Source organism: Epinephelus moara, chromosome 24 (genome assembly GCF_006386435.1).
Source record: "Epinephelus moara isolate mb chromosome 24, YSFRI_EMoa_1.0, whole genome shotgun sequence".
NCBI classification, from domain to species: Eukaryota; Metazoa; Chordata; class Actinopteri; order Perciformes; family Serranidae; genus Epinephelus; species Epinephelus moara.
Window position 1 is genome coordinate 40,038,297 of NC_065529.1, and position 27,976 is coordinate 40,066,272.

Here is a 27,976-nt window from a genome sequence, read left to right on the forward strand (position 1 = left end):
CAAGTGGTGCTTTATCCACCCTGTCCCGCTCTGGGTAAGAGGAAACCCTTAACTGCTCTGGCTCAACCAGCTTCACCCTTTTTCTCCTTTTCTCTCCCTGGATTTTCACTCACGCCCGTCAAACGTGTGCACGCTCAGGACGAGAATGGCAGCATCATCTGCGCAGAGAACTAACGGGCCTTGCAGAATGTTGGCTTTGCTCCTCGTCGCCTCAGTCTTAAATGGTGAGTAGTACAAAGAAATGCTTAATGCAAAGAGGGTCAACTTCTCAGAGATCGTATGGCCATGCACAGGGAGGGAGGGTGGGAGGGAGGGCCAGGAGGGGTGGGGTTGGGGTGGAGGGAGTGTTTGTTTGAATGGTCTTTGAGTTGAATCCAGGTTTTAACCCTACAACCTTTTTATTCTCTGGAATGCTAACACACTATCTCTGCACTGAAATCTTTGAGACTTTCTGTGTTTTAAAGAGGGTTTGATGAAGATGTTTTCTCCTCCAGGATGCAGACAGAAAAATATAGTTTGGAGAATACCTTGACAAACAAAGGGATCATTTTAGAGAGAAGGGTTTAAATTACGTGGAGGCACAGCAAAGGTTAAAATGATGATGTGATGTTAAGATCTTTAATCTGAATTTATGAATTTGCTGCTAAAATAGAACTTCCAACATCATCTCATTACTTTCTTTCTTGCCTTTTACTATGCAGTTCTAAATATTTGTGAACCTTCCTCTGGTGGTATGTTTGCTATTTCACTGACCCGATTCCCACGATCTTCAAGGACTTCGAGAAATGTGTGTATTTATATTTAGCTTCGTAATGTGAGGCCAGTTGAAGCGTGCATGCAAGAGAGGAGGGTGTGGAGTTTGGTTGTTAATGTGCATTTCAAACGTGGTAGTGTGGCCGATATAGTAGGGGCTTTATTGAGGCATCAGGCAGGACCGATGCTGTTAAACGTGAGACGACATGTGGCTCACATGGCAGAGCTCTAGACACAGTGTGAAACATTTTAAGAATTAAGATTAAGAGCTTAATCTATTGTCTGGATTCAAAAAACCAATCTTAGCCAATCGATGGGGTGCGGCCAAAACAAATTCAGGTTGTGTTTTGATCACAATCCCGTATGATTAACTTTTCAAATCACTGTTCCCCCAATGCAAGCTTATTTCAAATTCCAATTTAGTTCATGCACAATTCAAAACTGATGAGAGGAAATCGAGACCCACACAAGACAAAGAGCAAACAAGACAATGAAAGTCTGTTTTCCAAATGTAAAAATTCTGCCTGCGTGCTTGCTTAACTATTAAGATGCAGATCAATCCGGATGTGTGACTGCATATGACTCCAGTTTTACCCCATTAATTGTCTGCAGTGGCAAGCAGATAATTGAGATAGATCATGTGGAGAGGAGAACTATCTGTGAAACCTTTCAGATACATGACTAGCTTCATTCTTCAATAGCGGCCGAGCCAAGTTTAAATCAAAACAAACACTGAGCAAGACTGAGATGTCACCAAAAAATGGGGCTGAGAATGAACCATAGCCATACTATCATCTGCAGCGCTCTCTGTTGTGGCTGGAAATGAACCCCGCGCTGAATTGCTTAATTCAAACCTTCTGTCTTGTTCATGGGATAAAGCTTATGGGAATGAGATCATCAGCAACGAGAGGCCGCTGCATCTGCTTTGGAAAATTAAACTGCCTTGACATGATTTCAACCTATAGATTCAGAACCAGACGCAGTGAAACTTTTTTACTCTGCTTTTGAGAAGAAAAAATAATCATCTCTTGACGTGCACTGTGACGTTTATCTTCCCCAAAATCACAAGTTGCTAAAACAAAGCAACTCAAAACATGTGATAAACCGCAGTTGGGCCAAATGTTTCTGTCAAAACAGATAAATGGCGATGGAGCAGATATCAGATGTAACACACATGGGAAACAAAGACAAAGAAGACCACTGAAGTTTAACAATATTTCAGCTGCAGGATGAAGCACCTGTCTCATGACTTGGAAAAAGATCCCTCTTGCAGAATTGTCTTGTCAACCTGAGAGATGGGAGCAGGGCAGTTATGTAAGCAGACGAAAGATGGGCTTACTGTACAACTTTACTGTGATGAGGTCAGAGCGGATTCACAGATGTTAGTGAATGTAACGGTTGCCCAGACAACCTGGAGGGGGGTCGTGGTAGCAGAGGCTGAACAGGAGATGATCAGAAACACCGAGGGAAAACCCCTGGTAAGGATGTTTAGCAGACGTCTTTCGGTAAAGCAGGGAGATGGTCAGACGAAGCAACGCAGAGGGACTGAAAGATGCTTTGATTGACTTTACTGGCAGTGATATGACTGGAATGTCTCGTGCGTGGAAGACTGCGGTTCAAATACATGAAAACTACACTTATGAACAATTTTCGTGACATAGCTTAAGCTGTGCCTGCGCTGTGAAGTGGTTTTGGGGAGGTTCTCCAGCTAAACCCTGCCCGATCTCACTGCCAACCTCAGAGCATGTAATTATGTAAATCATTGTTTGCGCAGTGCCCATTGAAGTAACGGATGCACCAAAGAATGTCAACAACAGAGTGTTCATTCCTCTCATGAAGAGAGTGGCACAGAGTGAGCCAAGTCAAATCGCAGTGTCAAGTGAGCCAGCGGTGGCAAGTAGACATCTGGGCACACACACACACATGCTGGTACACAAGATCCTCATTCACATGGGATAGGGTTTTTCATCCGCTCTTAATAGGAGAAAGGCTGCTTTTCCACTCAGCTCTCGACGGCTCTGTCTTTGAACTTGTTCCAGCCTCTGTACTTTTAGGCTCTGTTTACTCGATTCAAACACAATAAGCGTTGACATGGTATAGCCAAACAAGCTGCTTTGTCAAACGGCATGCGCCCTGATCTATAAATCTGATACATGGAAGGGAAGTCAAAGCCTGAAGATCAGATGGCAACACGTACTGTAACAACTCAAAGTGAAAGCAACTGATGTTCAAAAGCAGAGAGCAGTGTGTTTGCACATCAAGTCTAGCTCGGCATCTTAATGGCCTATTATGGTTGTTTTTCACTACCATCCCTGGATGTGTGTGCAAGTAATTACACGGGTAGATTTCTTTGAAAGATATACGGTGCCTCAAATTCTTTCTGGACAAAATCAATGTTGAGCCTCTGAGCTAGTGACGCCCAGATCTGCCTCCCTCTGCAACAGGATCTCCTAACAGTCTACCTGCGTACACTCAAACCAGACAGGCTCATTCAAGGTAATGCACAAGGCAGTGAAACTGTAGTGGGCGATTGAGTGTGCGTGTGTGTGTGTGTTCAGAGGGGGGGTGATATAATGCACTCAATTGAAAGCAGATGTCATGTTTCCTGATTGTGGTTCCTCTGAAACAGGCGTCGTGGTCTTGATAAGGGGCTGCAGTGGCCTCGGGGTTGGGCTGGGCGAGCGCTGCAGCTGGGCAGCGCCGGGTGAAGTAAGTGCTGCTTCCACGGGCCTGATTGAAACCATGAGATCCAGTTGCGTTTCTGCCAACGGAGGAGAATGAGCCGGGTTCTGCTATTAATCGCTGTGACAGGAACGACAGGGGAGGGGAGCGCAGTGTGTGTGTGTGTGTTTGGGGGGGGGGGGGGGGGGGGAGTCGAGATAGTGGGGTCAGCAGTCTGTTGTTTCAAAGAGGGTAGAGTTGCAGAGCATGTTTAACCCTGAGGGACGAGGCTCCAATGTCACATTCCTCAGCACACTCTTAACTCTCAAATTCAGACTGTTTAAGATATGACTTACGATATGAAATTATGAAAACACTCTGAATGAACGATGCTTTCATTAACTAGAAAAACCCAAAAATAGGGAACGACTTATGGGGCTAAACGAGATGAGGAAAAGATATCATAGCATGTTTATTTTTGCATAATTTCACAATATAAACTTCCAATTATCTTTTGGAGACACAACTGAAAGAAGCCGAACCCAACTTTAGTATTTTGTCTGCCCCTTCTTATTTGATCACACAAAAAAAGGCATAATTATGGGAGAACAGACTGACAATCTTCTAATGAAAAGGTATTACAGAGCAATTACACTTATTGTTTTGTCTCCACCTACACTTCTTCTTTGAAAATCCATGTTGGGGTGAGTGTGGGAGGGCTGGTGTGGAGGGGGTGTGCGCTCTTGGATCAAATTTCTATCCAATAGATGCCAGAGTGATGTCAGAGAAACTCTAAAGAGGTACTCTGACAAATTTGAGGCACGTCCAGAGGCAGCAGAGGAAGGAAAATTACACTTGATGATAGTTCAATTAAGTGTTTTTGCAATTTTTCTTCAGTATTACATTGCTCAGAAACACTGACATAATTCGTCGTGTGTTACGCTGTATAGAAGCATGCAAGTCCCAGAGTATGAATGTTAAAGCCTCATATGGTGGGTTGTACATGTAGACCTTTCCCACAGACCCCACTCATCTACACTACACAAGACGTACAGCAATTTAAACAAACAGTATCCTGTAGACAGATGCTTAAGGAATATCTCCAGGACACGTAACTGTGGGAGAAAGGAGGAGGCATAATGTCTTCACAGTGTTTATAGAAGCTGTCTGGGCTTGACAGACTCTCACACACTCAGTCACAACAGTTACATTCAGCTTCAAAAGCAGAAAACGGCTCTTGGCACAGGTTGATGCAAGCTTCACTTGAGGATAGAAAGATTTGAGATAAATTATATGGCTTCATTTAGAGCTGGATTGTCTATATTTTTAAAGATTATATCATGTGGTAACTATTGTATGCTGCATGTGGCGGCAAGAGTGCAAGTAGAGCCTCCATTAATGGGAAAATAACTGTGTTTCCAAACACCTTTAGTATCGTACCCTCAGGCCCTGTGTCCACCAAAGCGGTTCTCTTACAGCTGAAAATGCCAGGTGCTCCCCAGGAAATGCTCGGCTGGGAGAGCTTGAGAGCGTTTTGGAGGTGCGGCGTTTTTTCAGCAGCGACACTATGGTTGTGTCTAGTTGCTAAGATAAGGAATATGCGCAGAGGTAAAATGTCAGCACGAGCTAGACTACTTGCTCTGGATGAAGGAAAGACTGATGCATGTAGAGAGGACGGACCTGCCGATCTAGGAAACGTAAGTATATATTAACATATGTCTCGTCCGTAACCTGTGCATGTAGGATGTGACAGTTGGTCTTTGTGGTTTTTGTCATGCCCCTCCTCCACTGTGATTGGACGACAGTGATGAGAGAAGCATTTTACCCAAAGCTGAACATTTTTAAACTCTGTGCTCAGAAAAAACAACACAGATGCTTAGTGTCTTGTCACGCTGCGGCCATTTGTAGTGTTGCGCTTCCGTTGCAAAGAATTTAAAAAAATACACTGGCCTCAGGGACACAGCCCTCAGAACCGTAACCAATATGGATATGTACCTAAACTAGACAGTACTCCTAAATGTAGGCAGAATTGTTACTGGATGGTGACTGCTGCGTAACTGCTTCGTTCAGCACTTTCTGTATTTCCTTTTCACCAGAGATGCAGAGGAACACCTGCACCTCGCTGATCGTCCATAGAACAGGGGTTTCATGCCAAACTTTTCCAATCAAAAAAGAACAGACTGGAGTGTTTCGAGTCTCTGTCGCAGTCGATGGAATACTTAAAAATAGCAGGTTTGTGCACCGAGTCCTTGTTGAGCAAGAGTGCCGATTGTTTCTAGCTCCACCTTTTAGTAGGTGCTGGGTAACTCAACAAAAGGGTAACAAAAAACGGGATGTAATGGAGCTGTTCTATTGGTACAATTCAAAACTCGTACAAAGTAAACTCAAAGATAACCATTCTCATCTTTACCAAATTGAACTGAACCAGACTGCTTGGTGAAAACGAGGCTTTTGACGCGGTGGTCCATCAGCGTGTGTGGACCATTATCACCTCACCATGCCCCATTACCCTGCACAGGCTTTCCCCCAACAGAAGCAGGGAGAGCCCAGGGGCCCAGGGGTGTAAGGCCATGTGTTTGGGGTCTGTCCCTCATGAACATGTAGCTCAGGACTTCTCTGGAAGCCAGGCTGGGACTGGAAGCCAAAGTCATGGCAGTGTCTACCCATTAAAACATCCAACAGCTGGTTCATGTTTCATATATAAGACACACAATAGAGGGTGTACAGTGAAAGATGTACTGCACAGTAGATGCAGATGAATGGGTGCATTGGCTGCTTTCAGAAGTGGGCGTGCAAAGTTGCACAAAATCTTAAATTTCAAACAGTGAAACTCAACTCAATCTGTCCATTAGTGGAACTAGAACAACTCTGGTCAAGTACTATACGGGAGTTTTCATGCTTGGAGTCATCAGGGAGGCACAAGAGGCATAAACGTAAGGTTGTGTGGAGAAGACATTTGCCTTCATGTGGAACTTGTGCATGTTTAGCCATTACATACACCATGAAGCAGGCTTAAGAGACCCAGAGCAGGCATAGCTTTCTAGGGCCACTGTAAAGAGCTGTTACCATATGGCTCTTGGCATGCTGCTTTACATTACACTGTATGTTGTAGGAGGTGTGAGGGCTGAGGCGAACATCTCACCTCAATAGATTGGATGCCTGGGATTAGCGTGCGTGACTAGGAGAGGGCGAGCAGACAGGGAGGGTTGGTGGGGGGGGGGGCGAGGGCGTTGAGCTGCAGCCTTGTCTTCTTCCAGAGCTTGCTACATTCCTCCATCCGCAGTCCCAAGAGATGGGGGGTTGCGGGGTGGAGCGTTTCAAGACCGCAGCCGTCACTCAGAGCAATCTGGTGGGAAAATCTTCAAGGGAGGAATGAAGTCAAGGCCCGGGCTGTAGAACATATGGAGTCAGGGCTGATTAGGTTTGTCGTGTTTGTGCAATGATAGCGAGACACACGACTGATGACTGATATCTTGGCCCGCTTTCTAGCATTACGCAAAAAGACGTAATGAAAGACAAGTCTGTGAAGGTATCAGCGGTGATGTGAGGCTCAGGGGGCTGCAAGCGTCTCTCATGTACAGTATGTATGAGTGGGATGGTTCAGTTACATCAGTGAGTAATTATCTGGCTCCTGTTGAGTGTGCGAGGGGAGGGCAGAGGGCGGTGAGGTGGTGATGGGCTCAGAGGTCACACTGTCAGGAAGTGTGCGAACCTCATGCAGGAAGTACAGCTGCAGCCAACACCCGGGACGCCGCTGTATCAATTACAGCACAAAGGTGCAGGTCAAGGCTACGGTTTCATTGAGCTACTTGCAGCTTCTCTTTATACACTGTAGATAAATATTTGAAAAGCAGCAAATGATCATGATTGATGCGGAACAGTTTGCTTGAAATGAATAATAACCACAGTTGAAGCTTTTAGATCCACAATAAAAACAAAACAATAAAAGGCAGTGACCCAGATCACGCTATACTGTTTCTGTAAATGTTGGTCATGAGTAGCAATTATACGCGGAGGTTTCATTCCATCTGGTCTGTCAGGGATGTTTGTTTGCGTGTAACGAGTGATGACTGGTCAGAGCTGGATTCAGTTTATTGGCAGCTACAGATAAAAAAAAAAAAACAGGCCGAGTGTTATTGTGTCTGAAGCTTATGTTTTGCCTTATGAGAATGTAGCAGCCAAGTTTTACAAGTGTGCTTTAGGTGCCATGACATCATTAGCACAAGCCTAGCAAAACACATTTGCTCTTTACCGTATGGATGTAAAATCCTCCCTAATCCCTCAAAACTCAAACATATGCTGCAGGCTATGAGCAGGGGGATTGTGTTAAAATAAAGCCAGTGTGGTTTTCTCCATTTTAAAAGAGAAATGTGAATTAATTCCCAGTCACTCACCACAATATCTCCCCAATATCCCTTCGGAGAACGCCCCAAACCCCAAACTGTAACTGAAAACTAAACATACCCATCAGCCACACCATCATTCTTTAGACTTTTTCATTTTACAACAACACTGACACAGTTTTACCCTCTGGTCCGCTACAAATCACCTGCTGACAGAAAGTCATCACAGAGCTGAAACAACACATTTCAGCCTCTGCGCACTCACACTCCTGTGTGTCACGTTTGTATGAGAAAACCTGATTTATGGCCAAACATCTCACCCATTTTGAACCTCATCCTTTCCGGTAAAATAAACAGACAGACCACACAGAGGCGGCTGAGGGATGGCAGCTGTAGGCCACAGGCTGAAGAGCAGGAGCCTAACAGACAGACTTAACAAGGTTAGGGAGTCCTTGACCTGTCGCTGCTCCACACCCATGCTAATGCTCCTAATGGTAAACTAGAGACGGGGGGATAGTGAGAGGCAACATCCTGGCTCCATTGTGAAACTTGAGCCCTTTATTTTAGGGTTGACACAGCTAAAGAAAGTACAAAACTGCCTGGAGGTCAGCGACTGATGTGTTTTCTAATTCATCTGAACCAGTTACAAAGTGTAGACGTTTAGGCACAGTATGACGGACAGCTGCAGCGGACAGTTGCTGGCACTAAGCATGCCAAAATTAAAGACCTTCTTGGAGATGATTGCCCCACCTGCTAGCTCAGGCCGGCACACACAGTGTTTACTCTGTACTCGTGGCACCTGTCTGTCACAGTGATTTATCTGAGGAAGTCAGCAGGCATTTGTCACAGTGCCACCACTGTGTGAATCCTATGTGTGAAAATCTCAAGTATTGACCAGAGATAACCATGAGGAGACAATAGGGTGTGATAGAGGTGGAAAAACAACTCATGTTGTACTAGGACAGCAAAAGAATGTGAAAAAAACAGAATAATACCCTTTTCCACCAAAAGTTGTGTATACACATTTTTTCAATGTGGAAATACCAGCTAAAAATAGACAACAGACTCCTTTCCCATTGCCAAAAGACCAGAGCTGTGTACAGTGCTCTGCAGTCGACAAGTGTGCCTTTCAGTTCGTTCTTTTCCCTGCTGTGTCACATTCGATGTCACTATGCACCAGAAAACAGGGTTAGTAAACAGTATGAAGTGCATAGAGACTGGTGAAAATGTTACATTGGTACTTCTTTATATCTGTTACTTATTCAGTCTGTCTTTCAAACTCGGTGCAGACTAATATGGAGCAATATTTGAGCACTGCTTGGACGGAGACGGATGGTATTTTGTGGTGGTGCACAAAGGTGTTTCTCCTAGCTAGCCCAGCACCTGCTAACTGTGTACTCACCTTTTTTCTCTATCTTAAGATCCAGACGTTCAGAGAGTGTCGAAATCCAGCGCTTGGGCAGTGACTTGCAGCGTCAGAAACCAACAAAAAAGGCGTCCTTTAACGTCGGCATGATACGTAGTATCAGCACTCGGCAGTGTCAAGGGGAAATAAGGCGAGGCAAGGACGAAAGTTAAGGCAGCGAAACTCTGTGTAGGGTGGGCGCGAGGGGTGGTGGATGGGTCCAACAAACACGACTTTCACCCGAGAGAGTGGTGTTTGCATCTCGTAAGATTCTAAAGCCAAACCCTGTCCTTTTTTCCTAAACCGAGCCACGTGTGTTTGTTGTTGAAGGAAAAAAAAAGTCAATTTGCAGTGTTGTACCGACGTAATGATATTTTGAAAGAGACTGTATGTAAATGGTAAATTTCCTGTGAAAATGGAAGTGAATACTGAACCAAGACAATGCATGTAACAGGCAGAACTTGACATGGTGTCCCAGAACATCAACAACCAACGCACCCAGGGTACCTTCCACGTCGTATGTGGACGTGGAAAGTCCATGACCAAAATATTGATATGTGACGAGGTCGGAGTGAGAATGTGACCAGGTGATTTAAACAGATAAAAATCCTGAATAAAGCAGTTTTACATAAAGAAACATCAGTTCTTTTCCAACACTCTCGTCATGGAGGGGCTCTGAACTTAAGTGGCTGACGCAAAAATGTAAATCACCCTATCTAGAGCCAGTGTTTGGTTTGTCCATTCTGGGCTACTGTAGAAACATGGTATTGCAACATGGCAATCTCCTTAAATGAGGACCTGCTCCCCTGGTAGACATTAATGGCTCATTCTAAGGTATACACGAATCTTATTTTCAGCCGATTATAAAGTAAAGAAAACATATTTATATTATATTCTATTTCTGCCAATATATCCCCCTAAATCACACTGAACCTTTAAACACGTTATTCTTTTCTACATTTCAAACTATCCACATATCAAAAAATTATTGAGTAAACCTGTAATTTACAGTGTATGGTAAAACAACATAATTTAAGCTAATGTTTTACAGTCACGTATATGAATGCAAAGTGTAAACAAACTAATCAATTAAATTGAATTTCAGTGTAAACAGAGGCACGTATGTTAGTGACATTTAGTTCAACAGGGGGCAGCACACCTGAATAACAAATCTGAAATCAATCACAAAGTCAATGTGGCGACAAGCAAGGAATGATACAGTGAGAGAGTGAGAAGTAATGAGATCTGCAGCAGAGGTAAGGCATTATGAGAATGTTTTGAGAATGAGGTAATGCTGTTGTTGTTAGACAGCGAGAGGGAAATCTGGGGAAGAGGAATGCATGCTGAGTATTCTGGTTTGACTCTTGGATTCTACCCTTGCAATCTGACCTGAGCAGTAACAGCCTCAGCTCATTAGCTCTGTGTCTGCAGGGTGTGGCAGCATACTTTACTAATTTGCCCAGAGAATAAAAATGTTCCCTGAAAGTTATCCAGGTTATTACAACTTTGCAGGTGAAGTCATTTACACCTGAAAGAACCTGAGCAGAAATATCCTATCAAGACTCTGATTCAGGGTTGCAATTTATCAAGAGCTCTCGCCCCAAAGTCATACAGATCCCTGAAAATGGAAAATGGTATAATGGCCTGTTACATAATTCAAACATTTGGAAAAAGTGATGTTTTCAATGGCATCATTACCTGGCACCTTCCAGCAGCATTTAATCAGGGCATTCAACTGTTTAACAGGGTAGATGGAAAATCATTCGGCTCACATTAATACACTTCAGCAACGTATTCTGTATGTCCCATTCGAGCCGAACCTGAAGTGAGTCACTGTGACCGCACGATCTGTAGAGAAACCTCAGAGAGAAGAAGATTGCATTTCAAAGTAAATGACTTCATGACGTGATCCATGGATCTGAGCACATCAGTTATCTACTGCAGAGAGATCTTTTACCTAATCTTCCATCACTGTAGAGGCCTCTGGGAACACAAAGAACTCTCAGTGTGAGCTCTCACACACTGCATGAGCTCATGCACTCAGATGATACTTGACGTTCGGGCACACTGGTGAGAACTACAGACCATCTGAGCCATGAGCTATACCTCACATTACAACTTAATCACATCATGACGGCCGAACTATAATGAACTGACGTGGGATAATAGCTCAGATTCTTCTGAGTAGCTGGACTTAAGTAGCTTAAGTGAGCGCTCCATCCGGAGAAAGTAGAGCTCACCATTAGACTTAATTTTGAGGCTGAGACTGGTATGCACCTGTGATAATTTGATCACAGATTGTCCACTTTTGTTCATGTGAGCTTGCTGTGTGCAAATTACTCACATCCAGGGCATAATTTCAGAAGGCATCATTGGACGGCTTCACTTTTACAGTCCGAAAACTGATGTTATATTAAAGCAGGAGAAACTGCACACTCTAAATCATATTAAAAAAGGTTCAGTGTGTAGGATTTAGGAGGATATATTGCCAGAAATGGAATATCATATCATCAGTATGTTTTCTTTAGTGTATAATCACCTGATTATAAGAACTGAATTCTACATAGGGAGCAGGTCCTTGTCCACAGAGATCGCCATGTTGCACCGCCATGTTTCTGTAGTAGCCCAGAATGGACAAACCAAACAGTGGCTCTAGATAGGGTGATTTGCATGTTTGCGTCAGCCACCATAATTCACAGCCCCTCTGTGACAGAAGTGTCCAAAAATCCACAGAATTTTTCCATGTGAAACTGCTTCATTGAGTGTTTTTACTGGTTTAGCCCCCGTTTATACGACAACGATTTCAACTGAACTTTAGTTGCGTTTTGGCCGAACGTTTACACAACAGTGGCATTTTGGGTGCCTGAAAACGCAACATTTTGAAAACAGGTTCCAGAGTGCAATTTTTTGGAAACGGCACCATCTCCGTTGTCATGTAAACTTTAGACTTTTCGCACATGCGCATTACGGTTCCAGTCACTAGGCATGCGCGAGAAAGTCGACCATCACAACAACAATGCCGAGCTCTGCTTGTGTTGCTCACCCTGTTCAATTTATCAATGCTTCTCCAGCAAAGTGTAGATCTACTGTAGCAACTCCACCTCGTCGTCCATCCAGACAAAGTTATCTGTGCGTGCTTTCGCCATTGTGTCTTCTTTGTTTTGGTTTGTAATCACCGTGTTGTAGAGGAAGGCGCTTTGCAAATTTACACTGCCACCCATTGGCCCGGCGTGCATACTACAGCGTTTCCAGTAGATTTTGCGGCTCAGTGTGAACGGGGATCATTTCAATAACGTCGTCATATAAACGCGGAAGTTTTTTAAAACGCAAAGGACAGACTTTTCCATTTTTAGAGAAACCGCTGTCATCTAAACAGGCCTTAAATCACCAGGTATGATTGTTTTAGAGAGGAGAAGACCTCTGCAGGTTATTCGGCTCCTAGGAAAAACCTCCTGAACAATGAACACTGAAGGAATTCTAACCTGGAATAGTTTCAGCTGGTTGCAATCTGCAATCCTCGGCCACTAAATCCATCTAAGTCTCAAACACAGGACGTTTAAATCTTTAAAAGTGGTAACATTATCTGTTTGAGCTTGGAGTGTCTCGGTAACACATTGTAAGAGGAGATACTTTTTTAAATTTTATTATTGTTTATTTTTTACAGGGACAGCGCACAATTAAAAGTAATTGCACCAGAGTTAGCTAACAGCTAATTTACATCTGTTGTCCCTACATTTTGAATGCTTGAGCTCAAGAGGGTTTAATGGAGTTAAATTTAGATTTTCGATATATCTCCAAAAGTATGAGATAAAAATGGTTTAATTTTGTGACAATCACAGAAGTGAATTAAATTAACAGAACTCTTAGTCTGACAGTTCATGTTAATTATGTAGTGTGAACTTCATTGTGTTTGTCACTGATTTAACGATATGCGACTGCATCTACAATGAGACAATTAGAACATTCATTGTGTTTTTAAAACAAAGTGAAGTTAAGCCCAACTGTTCTGATTTCACAGCAGGAGTCATGGCACAGGAAGAGGAAATTGTCGCAGTGACGGTGCCATTTGTGGAAACAGGCGTACGAGGAGACATGTCTCCAAGGGCGACTGAAGCTCCTGGTAAGAAACACTGACTGGCACTGCCATTCATTTAAAGAAACGTTTTGTAGGTTTACTCTACAGATATACAGATGTATCAGGGCAAACAAAGGGCTCACTGATGGGAAAAACAAGCACCCAAAACAACAACACCAAAAATTTAAATAAATCAACATTTGAAAGATTGAATTATACTGTGTGGACAAAAGCAAAAAGAAAGCCAGAGCAACAGTACATTGATTACAGAGAGGAAGATGAGGAAGAAATTCTTCACATCTTAAATAAGCAGCACTAATGAACTGCATAAGCCTGATTGATTGGATCTCATTAACATTTGGTCCAGAATATATCAGCATTTAAAGTGTGATTAGAGCCCTGGGTTGCATCACTTTTCAGATTCAACCACATAACAACCTCTGACCTACAATGTGAGTGAAAGCCCATGTGTCCTGTTACATCCAACAAATTAACAGTTTAAGTTGAATTGTTTCTGCAGAGTCAGAGGATCCTCAAATCCTGGTTTTCCCCAGCATGGGCCCTGGAGTAATGACCAAACAGACGACAGCAGCACCGACAACAGCAACAGCTACAGAACAGGCAGTAGCCAACAACGACAGCAACCCTGCAGCTCCAGAGGACACCGCAGATGAGAACACTGAGTTCACAGTTGATGTCCATACTGACGCACCCAAAGTTGTGGAACCAGAGACCCAAGCACCTATGCCTGCCAGAGGTGACGGCCCCGTCAACAAACCACAGGTAAGATAAAGAAGTTCCCTCAGATCCCTCAGTCCATCATAAAGCTGAATATGCTGTCTGGTCGTATCTGTGGGGTCACACTGATATCTGACAGTAACTGATAACAGAAAGTCGACCATCCTCTTTACAGTCAGTTATTTTACATGCAGATTCCGTGGGTTTTCTATGTGTACTCTGGCTTCCTCCCACAGTCCAAAGACATGCAGGTTAATTGGTGACTCTAAATTGTCTGTAGGTGTGAATGTGAGTGTGAATGGTTGTCTGTCTCTATGTGTCAGCCCTGTGATAGTCTGGTGACCTGTCCAGGGTGTACCCTGCCTCTCGCCCAATGTCAGCTGGGATAGGCTCCAGCCCCCCCGCAACCCCCAAGAGGATAAACAGTTATGAAAATGGATGGATGGACTAGTCTTATTTCGTCATGTTGGGGACACCTTTTTTTCCCATGGATCAAATTTGCAAATGGTTTAAATGACAATGAGGCATCACATTATTTGTAAATGGTTCTTCTCTAAGCTGAGAAGGAAGAGTGGTGTAGTAGTTTTTGCATAAGAAAATTAGGATGTATTTTCATCTCAGTGGGTCACATCTGTTTGATCTTGTTTACAAATGTTGTGCTTCCAGCTCATTGGATACACATTTGTAGTATATGATATGAGAGACCAAACTCAGTCACATAGCCAGAGTGACTCTTAAATTTTCTTTAGTTTTTCTGCAATGGTCAAACAAGTTTGTTACATGCTGTGCTGTAGGTACTGGAAATGTACCAGTATCATGTTTTCCCCCTCCTGATATGCTTTTTGGCCGATACCTACATTCAGTAGGTAGGGTGGGCACCGGTGCATAGACTACTTGCTGACCAGCATTTTAGGTAGCATCAGAGACATTTTTGATACCGGTTTTGGAACAACTCTAGTAGGTACACATTCAGATTTCCTCTTTGATTGGAATCAAAAGATAAAATAAACAAATAGGCTTATAACAGAGGGAGCAAATCAGGGGCTTTTAGTTGTGTGTCCACCCACCTGTTGTGTACTGCAACATGTTAAAGGCCACAAGCCGAATAATTCTTTACAACTCGGCATGTCATAAGCAGATCGGTGAGACATGGGATAATTAAGGAGTTTTGGTTTCTCTCTGCAGCCCGTGCCTCAGGATGATGTTGTGTGTGTCAGCAAAGAGGCAGTCCAGGACAAAAACGCAGTCAATCTGAAACTCAAGGCCTCCTCCAGCTGTGTAAGTTCAGAAAACACCTCCTTCTGTCTGTTTATGTATCTACTTATATGTGCTGTAAAATAAATATTCTGTTTGTGTGGCGAAACAGAAAGAAAAAGAAAGTTTTTGCTTAAGGCAAAACACCAACTATGAATTCCAGTATGTTATTTCCATGGCCAAGGAAAGTTGGATCGATAATTGTGAACATGAGCTCCTCTCTCAAAGCTAAAACAGAGAAGACCGTCTCAAACTCAAAACTCAAACTTGTGATATCATAAAGTGTAAAGTCTGGGGCTGCTCCGTAAACAATAGATGGGAGACTGATTTTGTGGACCCACAGAATGTTTGGGTTTTATTTAATACCCAACATTCTTCTGGGTGCTCTCAGTGTCATCTGTAAGACTTTATACCCTATGACATCACAAATTTTAGTTTTAGCCCTCTAGCTTTTGGATTCAGGAGAGTTGCTCATGTTTACCAATAATATTGGACAACCTTAGGACTTTTTTTTGGAAAATGGTGCAGTTCCCCTTTAAAGATAACATTTCAGTGGTATTGATGATACAGCAGAGCAGCAAACAATCCTACATTGGGTCACATGAAGCTGAAGGGATGCAAAGTATTCATGCACGTGCATATTCACACACAAATCAGCAAACTGCACCAGAAAACCAAATAGTCTCTGGCTTGGTTTTTGATGCTGTTCCCAGTTGGCTATCAGCTTGCTAAACATCAGCTCAGCAGGGAATTCTTCCTGATTTAAGAGGCAGTGACTGTTACATGTGCGATGCCCATAAATCAGCGATGGTAGAGAAAAACTGTGCCCATCCTTTTTAAAGTCTTCATCTCATGGAAAGTCCATGAGATTTCTGTTGCCTGTAAGCCAGGGCATGCTGTGAGGGCAGAGGGAGGGGAGCACGATGGGTGGGCCCCCCGCTGCTGTAGAATGTGTAATGTATAGAGGCCTGAAGCAGCAGCGTGGGTGTGTTTGTGTTTAGAAACACAAATTCTTCAGGGTCTCAGGATAACAGCTTTGAGGTCTACAGGAATCACAGTGCGGCAGCGCCTATGTGGAGGTCTGAACCCACTAGATGTGATTTCAGCTAGCTATGGCTCTCATATAGCCTCAGCAGCAAATGTATTATTTAACATTTAAACAATGCATAAACCGCTGTTGGCAGCAAAATATACAACAGAGGGCTCCCCGTGTGCTCAGACAAAGACATCAACCACTCTGAAAATCCAGCAATATTTTCTAGTAATTCAGGGTTTGTTTTGCCATATTGTAGCTGTCTGAGAGACTCCACCTCTGTGGACATTTTCGCCTCTTGATACCCAAACTTTTTTTGGTATGCATTGTTAATTTCTCCTAGCTATTTGGGATCAGCAGGACCTGATATGCATGAAAAACCAAACACTGTGAAATGATAATTAAGTCCCAATGTCCTCAAATGAGACAGCAATAAAGTCCAAACGTCTTCAAACAAGTACTTACTAATTAACAGCGTCTTGTTACTGTTGCTAAAATTGGTCAAATTTGTTGCCATATCAAACTACCAACACTATTAATCATGAATAAACGAGCTTCAACCATAAAATGTGATCAGGTTTTGGACCTTGTCCTCTACTGTGTTGGGATCGGCTTCAGACTGACTTGGCAGAGATGGCTGCCATCTTGTTTTTACATGGATTAGTGTATTGTGCTCTTACTACCACTAGATGGCACATAATAGTGTCCACGAACAAGTGCAACAGTTCTAAGTCATGAAGAATGAAGTATCAGGCCACGTAAACCCAAACTGTGATGTCCTTATATGAGGACACAGGGTCTCAGGAGGTTAAACGACACTTTCATTTCTCTTTAGTTTTGCTTTACATAAGGTGTCTCATCATTTGTTGCATTAATTTTTAAGGTGTATCTTTGGTCTTTTCTACTATATTTTATCCGTTGTGTCCATTAATTCTAATGACTTCTATTTGGTTAAACTTTTTTTTTTTGGTTTAGTGTTGTCATTTTTGGCATCGATGCTATTTTATTTTTGCTCTGTGAAGCACTTTGTGCGGTGTAATTGTATGAAAGGTGCTGTATAAATAAAGTTGACGCTGGCCTTGCTTATTTTGGCTCAATCCAATCCAGTATTTCAACTTTAGGACTAAACTGAGGTCTAAAGTGAACTCTCTTCCATTCACATTCGTTGCATTACCATTTTAAAATTGTTTAATCTCAACTGATGCAACCTATGATCCTATTTTGCTTGTGAGCAATTTAAATATTTCTTAAATACATTATTGTGTAAGAACTGGATTTAGTTCAGCAAAGGTATTCCTGGTCTGAGAGACTGTGTGAAAGGATAAAGGAGTTGCAAACAAGGCAGGTCTTGGTGATATCTCACATCCAGCCCTGTAATCAAGAAGCTCATCTAGTGTTGCAATGTCTGCAATTTTGGTGCCACAGCAGAGAAAATGTTGAGACTAAATTTCATAATGCATAAAAAAACACAGAGATCAAATAAAGAGCTTCTTAAGACAAATATTTCCAGATAGAGGTCACTTTGTCCTGCTCATAGCTACACATCTATCCATCTGTGCACTCCTAAAGTGGGATCAAGGGCTCCTACAGTGTGGCAGGTTCTGATGTTTGGATCAGATGACATCAGAGAAAAGGTTGTGCACCGGGTTGTGATGGTCCTTATTGGATTAAAGACAAAGAAAGATGAAGAAAGAGAGGGTGAAGGGATTAGAGGTGGGGGGGAAGATTCAAGGCAATACTTAAGGAAGGCGTTGTGATTTTGTAGAGAGCTAATCATTTGGGATTAGTGTTGAATGTCACATTGTGCAGTCTGGAATTTGTTCAATTAAACTGTTCACGTTAAAACGAAAAACGTTTCAATTCTAATTAGCTTTCATTTTGGTCTCCTTGCAGAAAGACACCAAAGCGAAGATTGAAAGTGTTCTGAAGGAGCTGTGTGGTGAAGACTGTAAGCTGGATATTTATCAAGAGGACAACTCGGATGAAATCGTCGTATCTGGAAAATATGTTGAAGGTCAGTAACGTTCTTGTGGTAATCAATACGATAAAAAAGACGGATGAAGCGCATTGTTATAAACATAGACTGCATTGATGACACATCACCTATTCTTCCCACTGTACAAAGATGAAGGCAAAATATCCCAGATTTAGGCACTTTGGAGGCAGTGTTTGCAGTAGCTATCAGGGGTGGAGCCACCTGTCCAACCCAATTGCAAGCATTGATCACAAGACCAGGAACTGACACACACAGCTTCCAAACATGACGTCACACCCAATTTTTAGTGCATCAAATAACTAATTAAAACCAAACTCATCAGAAAAACAAACACTTGAACACATGTTAGCCTTATAAGAAATTTATTTTTTGAACTTAGAGATATAGGCCTACTTTATATATAATTTAAGAAAAGATTTCTTATAACCCTTAAAACCAAGAAGGCCTCGCAATCCCCCATTAAGCTTTGCCCATCCCTAATGGGGGCCAGGACCCTCAGGTTGGGAGCCAATGATATAGGGTACTATTTATTAAGTAGCACTTCTCTGTGAATAAAAACTTCTGTTCATTTCCATAACTGCTTATCCTGTTAGGGGTCGCTAAGAGGCTGGAGCCTATCCCAGCTGACACTGGGTGAGAGGCAGGGTACACCCTGGACAGGTCACCAGACTATCACATAGAGACAGACAAACATTCACACTCACATTCACACCTACGGACAATTTAGAGTCACCAGTTAACCTGCATGTCTTTGGACTGTGGGAGGAAGCTGGAGTACCTGGAGAAAACCCATGCTGACACAGGAATAACATGCAAACCCTGCACAGAACCCCCCACCCAGGGTTCGAACCAGCAACCCCCTAGGCAACAAAAAATGTATTAAAAAAATGTAACAGGAAAAACACTGACTGTAACTTCTTTTTTTTTTTTCTAATTTGCAGATGATGTTGCAGGCATGGCCAACAAGTTCAACAACGACAACATCAAAGATAAGGTACAGTGCCACATATACTGAATTATAGAACTACTCTACAAAAATATACAGTATTCCCTCTAATGGTAGAGGCAGTGCTATATCATTATACAGATCATAAATTATTCAGTTCAGTCGGGAACTGCAGAGTCATGATTTAGTGTGTGACAGTGTTTCTCCTCCAAATGCATTATGTTTTTGTCTGTTCAATAGCCTTACCCAGGCATGGACACTCAATGTCACATGTCCAGCCAACATCACACCATTCACCATTAAGAGCCTGTGAAATACACAACCGACAGCATAAAGTTACATCCACTAGACTCAGCCACCATAAATTGTCTGGTTGACTCATAATGAAACTAGATGGCAGAATACACTGGGGAGAAGAAAAACACTGCCTGAGTGTGTAGACTTTTCCAAAGGCTTCAAGCTGCCAGGCTGTCAGTTTGTGTGACAAACAAAAAGCCCACAAACAATCCACTTGTCAGCTGCAAAACATTTTTTCTACTACCCAGGGAGCAATCTGGGGTTATGGGTGTGCCTGTCACACCCCTCTGTCTCTTTGCATTCAACATACACTACATTGCCCTCTCTACTCCATCATATACCGAATAATCGTCTTAGTAATTTAACAGTGTTTCAGCCAAACAGTCACTCTTCATTATGCTGTCTGCTCACTGGCATCTTTTTGTTTTGACACTGCCTTGAAGCCAGAGGAAATACTACAAATTCTGTAGGTACATCTCCATAAACAAAGGCTTTGGGTGGGGTTGTGTCTTTTCTAAATTTCAGTCACAATAGACAAGATGACAGTAACCAGATAATGAAGATCTCCATCCACCAGGATAACAATTACACACAATGTACTCTATTTAACATGTGCGCTTTATCTCCTGTTTTCATGCATGTCAGGTTCAGTCTGTACAGAGCGTTTGATGATTTGTTTGGTTTGCTGGAGGCAATATAATTCTGACTTGGTATAGACACACAATATGAACACTTGACTCACATTATTTTGTTCTCTTTTATCAGACTGATGTGAAGGAGGCTGTTCCTCGCTGGGGGAAGAACTCTAAGTTGGTACTGGTTTCCTTGCTGCTGACTGGCCTGTTGCTGGCTGCACTGCTGGTAGCTGGTTATTACCTCAAGACCCACCACAAGAACTCCAAAGGCGTCAGACTGGTGAGTAGATTAGAGGAGGTGTGTTAAGCTGCTTTAAAAGCATAGATTTGCAAGCTACCAATTACTTCACACTGGAAGACGTTGAACTACAGCAAAGCTACTCTCAGGAGAAGCTTCTAGTTTGGTCAACTTAAGCTACTTAGAAAAATAAGTTCAAACTACTTTGTAAAAACGTGTCAAATTGACATTGGACACATAACAAAATTATAACAAAATATAATACAAAATAGCAATATAGGTCAACTGTGCAAGCAGCTTATTACAATCCATATTCACATTTATTGTAAGGCGTAGCCCTCTACTGGCTGTAGTAATTATTATGGAGCAGAGCAGGATGTGAAATGACCTAGTATACAAAGTGACGAAGTCAGCGTAATGTTGCATAAAGTGAACAAAAGTCCCTTTAGGATGGGTGGCAGGGGTGGTGGATGGGTCAAACAAGCACAGGATTTTCACTCAGGAGGCCAGTGTTCATAGCCCGAAGTCAACACTGACTTCTTTTAATAACTTCATGGCGAAGTATGCTCGTAAGTGTAGCCTACTAGCAATTGAAGTATGTGATGTCTGTCATATGACATATGACACATAATGTTGGTAACAAAAGTACTTGTGTAATGCCAAACCATGATGTTTTTCCTAAACCTATAACCAACAAGACATTTTATAGCATAACTGTGATCGTTTTCTAACGTTAAGAACATGTTTAAAATGGTAACTGTTAGGATAGTAATATATGTCGTTTTGGAACTCATTGGAAATCGACCTATTCTGTAGTTAAAGCAAGAGAGAGTTAAAAAAAAAAAGTCACATGTCAACAAAAAAGGCCTCTCAGTCGAGTTTACTGCAAAGACTGCCCACTCGTTCACAGGTCATACACAAACAAGAAATTTAAAAAAAGCCTCTATTCATGGGAAAGTGCAGGAATGTCAGCTTTGGTTTTGTGGACAATGATTATCAGTCGGTATGTTTTCATGACATCAGAGAAAATCGATTTATTGTGTTTGTACGACTAAAACTATTAGTCCAACTGAAATCGTACTAAATTGAATTTCTCAAAATCGGACTAACACACCCAGATAATGCAAGTGGGAGTTGAATTACTCCTGCATGTATAGAGTCAATCAGACCCAAACTGGCCGAGGTGCTCTGAGCATGCTCCATAGTTTCCGCCCCAGGCTTTGGCCCGGAAGACAAAAGCATTAAATGCCTAACAGAAGAAGAAGCCAGTAACAACATGGCTAAATCTGCATCCAGAGCTGTGCATTTTTGGACAGATGAAATGTACAGAGCTGTAAAGTTGTCCACCATGGTACCAGTTTGCTGCTAGCTAACCGTAGCTAACTTGTTTGTAGATTGTTTGGTCTGTGACATGATAGGTCAACCAAAAAAGGTCCGATACTAACAAGCTGAAAGGGGGCATATCGGCACCTGTTGTAGCAGAGTTGGACATACTTCGGTCAATAAACCAATTCCCCTCCCGTGCTTGTACACTGAGACAAGGACAGTAGCCAAATTAAATGCACAAGTCAAGCTATAACGGTACCTCGACTTAACTGTGCATGTAAATGTACTGACTCCGACACCTGCCCTCGGAAACTAGAGTTCAGATGGGGGCCTTGCACCAACCAGAATGAATTGTTTTGTGAGGTAATACTAAAATAGCATGCAACAACTTCTCACAGCATTTGTTAATAAAAAGCAATCATGGTCAAAGGGGGCTCTGTTATAGAAGAGAAGCAATGGTGACATTTAAAAAAAAAAAAAAAAAAAAAAACAGTAGTGAACGACACAAAAATGTCAAAAAAAGTAATTTAACAACTTAAATCTTTATGCAAATATGAATGAAACTGAACTACTCGCAAGCTTCTGCAAAATCTAGTTAAACTACCTCTTAATGTGTCGGTGAAGATTCTCAGTCACCCAGGTCATGGTAATCGTAAGTGCTAATATCGTAGGCAACTGGACTTGCTTGCATTTCATGAAGACGACTCTGAAACTAAGAGCTCACGTGACCCCTACGACTCTGGAAGGGTTTCCACCCACACAGGGTTTATAGCCTGCAACTTCATACCAGTCATTTAGAACTGAAGAAACTTCTTGGATGAGAGGCGAAACGTCTTCAAGAAACGCAAACAAGTCCAGTTGCCTACGATATTAGCACTTAGGATTACCTCTTAATGTGGTTCTCCTCTCCACATCACTGCTGTTAATGCTCACTGAGCCAAAAGTCTGTAGCTGTTTGCACATCGGTAATCATTAAAGCTGTATTTCACACCAGAGGTGTAATTATCATCTTGCTTAAGTCACATTTAAATGCAATCATGAGATCAGCTATTACACAAAGTCTCTGGCTAGCTTTAAAAGAAGATTCCACCTCGACCAACATTATCTGTCTACCCTGTATTGCCCCACATCAGTGCTTACAGTGCAACAAAAGAAAAGCATCATGGGCTGACAATGAAGCAACCACCTTTACTGAACTAAGCTGAGAAAATTTGGCCCCACAAGATCCAGTTCGCTGAGGAAATTGTACAAGGTGACTGTTTATTTGAAAAGAAGAACATATGGATTTGAGGTCAAACGTATGGTTATCCTCCGGTTAACTCAACACTCTGGGGAGGACACGCTTGATTCACATGTCTCTTAACTCAAAGCAGCATTGAGGGCTTTCTGCTTTTTCTACGTCAATCCCCTGCCAGGGGGCTACAGATGGTTTTAGTTGGGGGGGGTTTTCTCTCTCAAGCTTATGACATCACTTCTTAAAACGTTTACACATAGGGACACACCCATATGATGGTTTGGATGGAACAGATTGCTGAATTGTCTTTTGTTTGGTGTCTTATTTACCGAATAAGTGTTTGTCACATTCATCAAATATTATCCTCAAGGTTCTTGCCGACAGCCAAAGCACCTCACCAAACTCAAACAAAGGCACCTACAAAGGGTTCATATTTTCAGCTGGAGGCAAAGTAAAACAACAAGCATGCATGCATACTGTCAACCTCCCAACAGGAAAACAATTACCGAAACCCTTCTGAGTGCACACACAGCTGAAACCCATAAACCTCATTAAAAAAGAATTTATTTTTGAACAACGCCCACAAAAACAAATCAGTTTTCAACCGCACACTCTCTTGCTTGTTTCATGTCATATTCCAACGGCAGAATGAAACTTGTTGGTGTTAGATGTGTGTCTTAAACCTGTATGAGTTCTGATGTTGGTGTGTCTTTCTCAGGCTGAATCTTTCCAGGTGGATGAGGAGAACCAGGCCAACACCCTGGTGTCTGTGGCCCCTCTACCCCAGGAGCCCCTCGACAAGCCGACGGTCAACGGTGAGTCTCCACCAGAAAACGGGACCAACCCTGCCCCCACCACTAACGGACACTCTGCCACCCAGACCCCAGTGGCTGACACGGAGATGTGAATCCTGACACCCCTGACCTCCTGTTCTGCCCATCACCCACTGGGACACACTACCCACAAGCCCCTCTGCTGCCTCAGAGACTGTCCACACACTGAGACAAATTCTGCATGAATCCACCAAATACCCCCCCCCCTTCTTCCTCTGCTGCACCTCTCGTGATGATGACGACGATGATGAAGCTCATGATTATGATGATGAAATGACAATGCCTGTAATGTGAAAAGTTTGGGATCACTGGCCTTCGCTGGTGTCAAGAGGAGCCTACATATGCTGTGTTTGGGACTGAGACTGCTCAGCAGGGCACCGGCTGGGATTTGTTAGCCGCCCTGACTTGGGTCTAGTTGTAACAATCACTGTAGAACCCCCAAATAATGCCAAATATGTGCTGTTGATTCACGACGAAGACGCAGCGAATGCTCTATCATTTCAATCCACCATTGTGGTGCAATGAAACCAATGAAGCCAGGCAGTTGAAAGGAGACCAGCTTTTGTACTGTTTTAAAAAGGACTGACGCTCACTGCTTGTTTTTTCTATTTGATTCAGGAAATGGAAACATTTTTTTTTTTTTTTGCCTTAACCTTGTTAAGACCTATAAAGTGTAACATGGGAAAGAAAGACGTGAATGAAAGAGATCCATTGGTTTTGAATTTACTGAAAGTTGGCTATATTTTCCTCACAGATGGTCAAACAGTAATTAAAAAACAGCCATGTTTTGATTTTCCTGATGATTTTCGATATTCATCAGGAAATGTTTGTTTTCATAGTTGTTGTTTTTTTTTTTTGCCGTAACCTTGTTAAGACCTATGAAGTGTGAGATGGGAAAGAAAGAAATGAATGAAAGAGATCCATTGGTTTTGTATTCACTGAAAGTTGGCTATATTTTCCTCACAGATGGTCAAACAGTAATTACAAAACTGCCATTTTGCTTAATTATTGCTTGTTACCATTGTTATCATTCTTCACAGAAACCAAAGACCAGTTGATATAGTGTTAGCAACAAAAACCAAATTGATAGATAAGATGGCAAGCAGCAAATCTTTGGTTTCACTGAGGAATGAAATAATGCTACCAGGCATGCTATTAGGGCTGTACCACCAGTACCAACACCAGGACTCTTAAAGTGATGCTGATACCAATGTAGGACCTAACTTGATACCTTTTTTCCTGCACTCTAAAAAATTATTCATGGGGTCAGTGGATAAAGCTTAAAACAAAGAAGTTTTTCAGCATAAATAAAGTCAGTTGACAACTTATTTTAAGAAGTTGGTCATAAGTAAAAACATTTTTTATGTAGGATGGAATAAAAATAAACAAGTTAGAATATCTTAAATAGAATAATTTGACCACTAAATATCACCACAACGTTTGGATAATATTAAGTTGATTCAACTTAATGGTCAAAGCAAATCACATTGGTTGTACTAAAGTTTTTTTCAGATTACAAAAGACTCATAGGATTCACTGTATACGGCCACAGTTGGAACTCCTTAAAAAGATGCATGCAAATAGTTAATAAAATAATTTTTTAAAGTTGAACCAGTGGATTATTTTTTAGAGTGTACTTGATTTGATACCCATCATATGAATGGAGACATTCAGTTGAGTAAAATACCACCAGATACCCAAAGGCATGTGGTACAACCATACTTTTGAATGTTTTGGTGGCATCTTGGCACGCTGAACTGCCAACTCTGTCAAATACAACGTGGTCCCTTTCACCACACCACAGACTGTATGGGTTGTACCTGCTGTGGCAGTGGGCCAATCACACGTCGCATTAAAGTGCTTGTAGTGACTGGCTGCAAGTAAAACCACAGTCTTTTTTTCTAGATTTGGGTACAAAAAGGAGCAAATGCAGGTTTGACTGGAGAAGTTTTGATACTACTTGGTACTGGGTTATTTCAGTCGATACCTTCAATGTGTTGAGTACTGATACCGAGCCCTATAAGGTGTTCATAACATGGAAATGTCCGCTGAAAACTGTTGGTATTTGTCTCAATGCTTTATACTGATAAGCATAATGAACACCTAAACCTTGACAACCACTGACCTTTGGTCAAAGATTTATTGGGATAGGTTGCAAGGTACATTTCTCTTTCTGTATTAGTGGTGATTTTCATGATGACGTTAGTGTACAGTTTTTGTATTATTTTTTTGACAGATGCAAACTTTTACTACTCTCACCACTGTCTTTTGGAGCGGTGAAGAGCAGCAGTGTTTTTTAGATTCAGAGAAACAGAAAAAAAGACAAAAAACACCAAACAGACCGGGAGTTTTCAAGTTGCCGAGCTTGTAAACAAAAATCACTGCCGTGAAAATCCTTCACAACATAAAGCAGGTTCAGCATTCCCAAGAATGCCTTTATCTCCTTGTTGATATGAAACTTTTTTTTTAACATCAGTGGTACACACTTTTAAGCTTGTCTTTTGAACAACTGGCTGCTTTCACGATGTACTGCATGTGTAAATAAGCCTGCTTTCTCTGTTAGTAGTACCTGTGCCTGATTCATAAACTGTGATTGTTGACAATATCTTTGTGGGTTGTCTTCGGCTTACTTCTGTGGTGCTTACTTGATTTATGAACAGGAAAATTTAAACACACACACACATCAAAAATCCAGTGAGATACTTCTTTCACATTATAAAATACATAGATGCACTCAGGAATATACAGCACAGAGTATACAGTCGTACTGAATATCCAAGATCTGTGGTCTCTTCAAGGTAACCCACCTACATAGATGTGTAGTCATTAGCCTAAACGACCAGTGAAACAGTAAAAGTCTCTGGCTGCTTTAAACCGATCACTTCACACAACTATCATGCAAAGCAGAAGGCTCTTGATCCTTGAAAATCTAATCAACTAAATAAGAATTTATTGCAAGCAACTATTCTTGATTTAATCTCGACCAAAGACAAAAACTAATTAAATATGAGCTTGTTTTAAAACACACACTTGAACTTGAATGTTACTCTCAAAATTATTAAGAGTATGAATGACTGTTTTATGATGTTAACAGCTTAGATACTTTAAAGGACTAAAAGAATTTAACACCTGTAGAAGGAAAAACTCTTCTATGACTTCAAGGTCAGGTTATTCAAGGTTTTCAGTCGAAGTTTCGAATGAAATGCAAACTTTGCCAAAGACAGAGCAGATAATAGCTGGCAAAACTAAAGCATGTAGTTTGCATGTTCATCATGAAAAAGCAAATTTGACATTCAAAACAAACCATTAGCAATGAACTTTGAATGATGATTCCTGAGTTGCATGCGAGTAACATAAGAGGTGACGCTCTTGGCAAAACACACAATTTTAAAAGCTCAATGTTCGTACAAATTTCTTTTTAAGCGTGTGCTGAATTTTGCTTATATTGTCCGAGACAATCTAAACAAATACAGTATTTAATGTTAATTGGTCATGTCTGAACAATACAGATACATTTAAACCTAGGGCCAAAGCAGAATTTACACACCCTCCACCTGCAGATCTACCCTCTATGTCCTAAGCCCCTCCCACCACACGAGCACGAACATATGCACATGCTTCATACAGTAACCCAGCTTTTCACATATTGATTTATTCTAATTTCATTGTAGAGCTGTCTCTTTGTTTATCAGACCACAAATGAGACAAGCTACCACACCCCACGGTCCCTCCACCTCACTCCCCACCACTGTGGGCTGCTTTGCTGGGGGACGGGTGTGCAGCAACTCCATAGACGGACTTTCAGTCAGCAGCTTGAATTCAGCAGTCACAGGCGGCTAAAGGCCAGTGGCAGTGGCGGGTCTAACCTGTGTACAAAGTCGGAGCTGTCCAGCCCTCCAGCACTAGCTGAGTTCAAGTTTCCACTAGTCGTCTCCAGGGATGCTGCCTGCTCTTCTCCCAGTGAGGTGGTCTCTTGCGGAGGGGGGTGAGGTGGAGGACATACTATGATTCGAGCTTCTAGCTAGCTACATAAACATGAACTTGAATAAGCGGAGGTTGGGGGGGTGGGGTTGCTTTGCAGTGTAGCAAATGCTGGACGAGCAACTTTCTCTGCAGGACTCTCCACCATTAAATCAGGCTTTCGCCACCTGAAGGGGCGTGCACACACATCTGCATTTGTAGCCAATAGGAACTAGGGCTGTCAAAATT

At 42.1% G+C, this 27,976-nt stretch overlaps 1 protein-coding gene and 1 long non-coding RNA gene across 2 annotated transcripts in view; one reads left to right on the top strand and one right to left on the bottom strand.

The window, feature by feature from the left end:
• On the top strand, positions 1–26,372 carry si:ch211-286o17.1 (hematopoietic progenitor cell antigen CD34). Its single transcript, XM_050038662.1, has 8 exons — positions 1–224; positions 13,181–13,282; positions 13,758–14,020; positions 15,161–15,253; positions 18,156–18,276; positions 19,200–19,252; positions 20,267–20,416; positions 23,653–26,372. Exons 1-8 carry the CDS (start codon positions 146–148, stop codon positions 23,839–23,841), a joined length of 1,050 nt encoding a protein of 349 aa, XP_049894619.1. The 5' UTR covers positions 1–145; the 3' UTR covers positions 23,842–26,372.
• The window catches only part of LOC126386368 (uncharacterized), a 128,732-nt gene that overhangs the window by 92,912 nt on the left and 7,844 nt on the right, over positions 1–27,976 (bottom strand). The gene's annotated exons all lie outside the window — the stretch shown is intronic.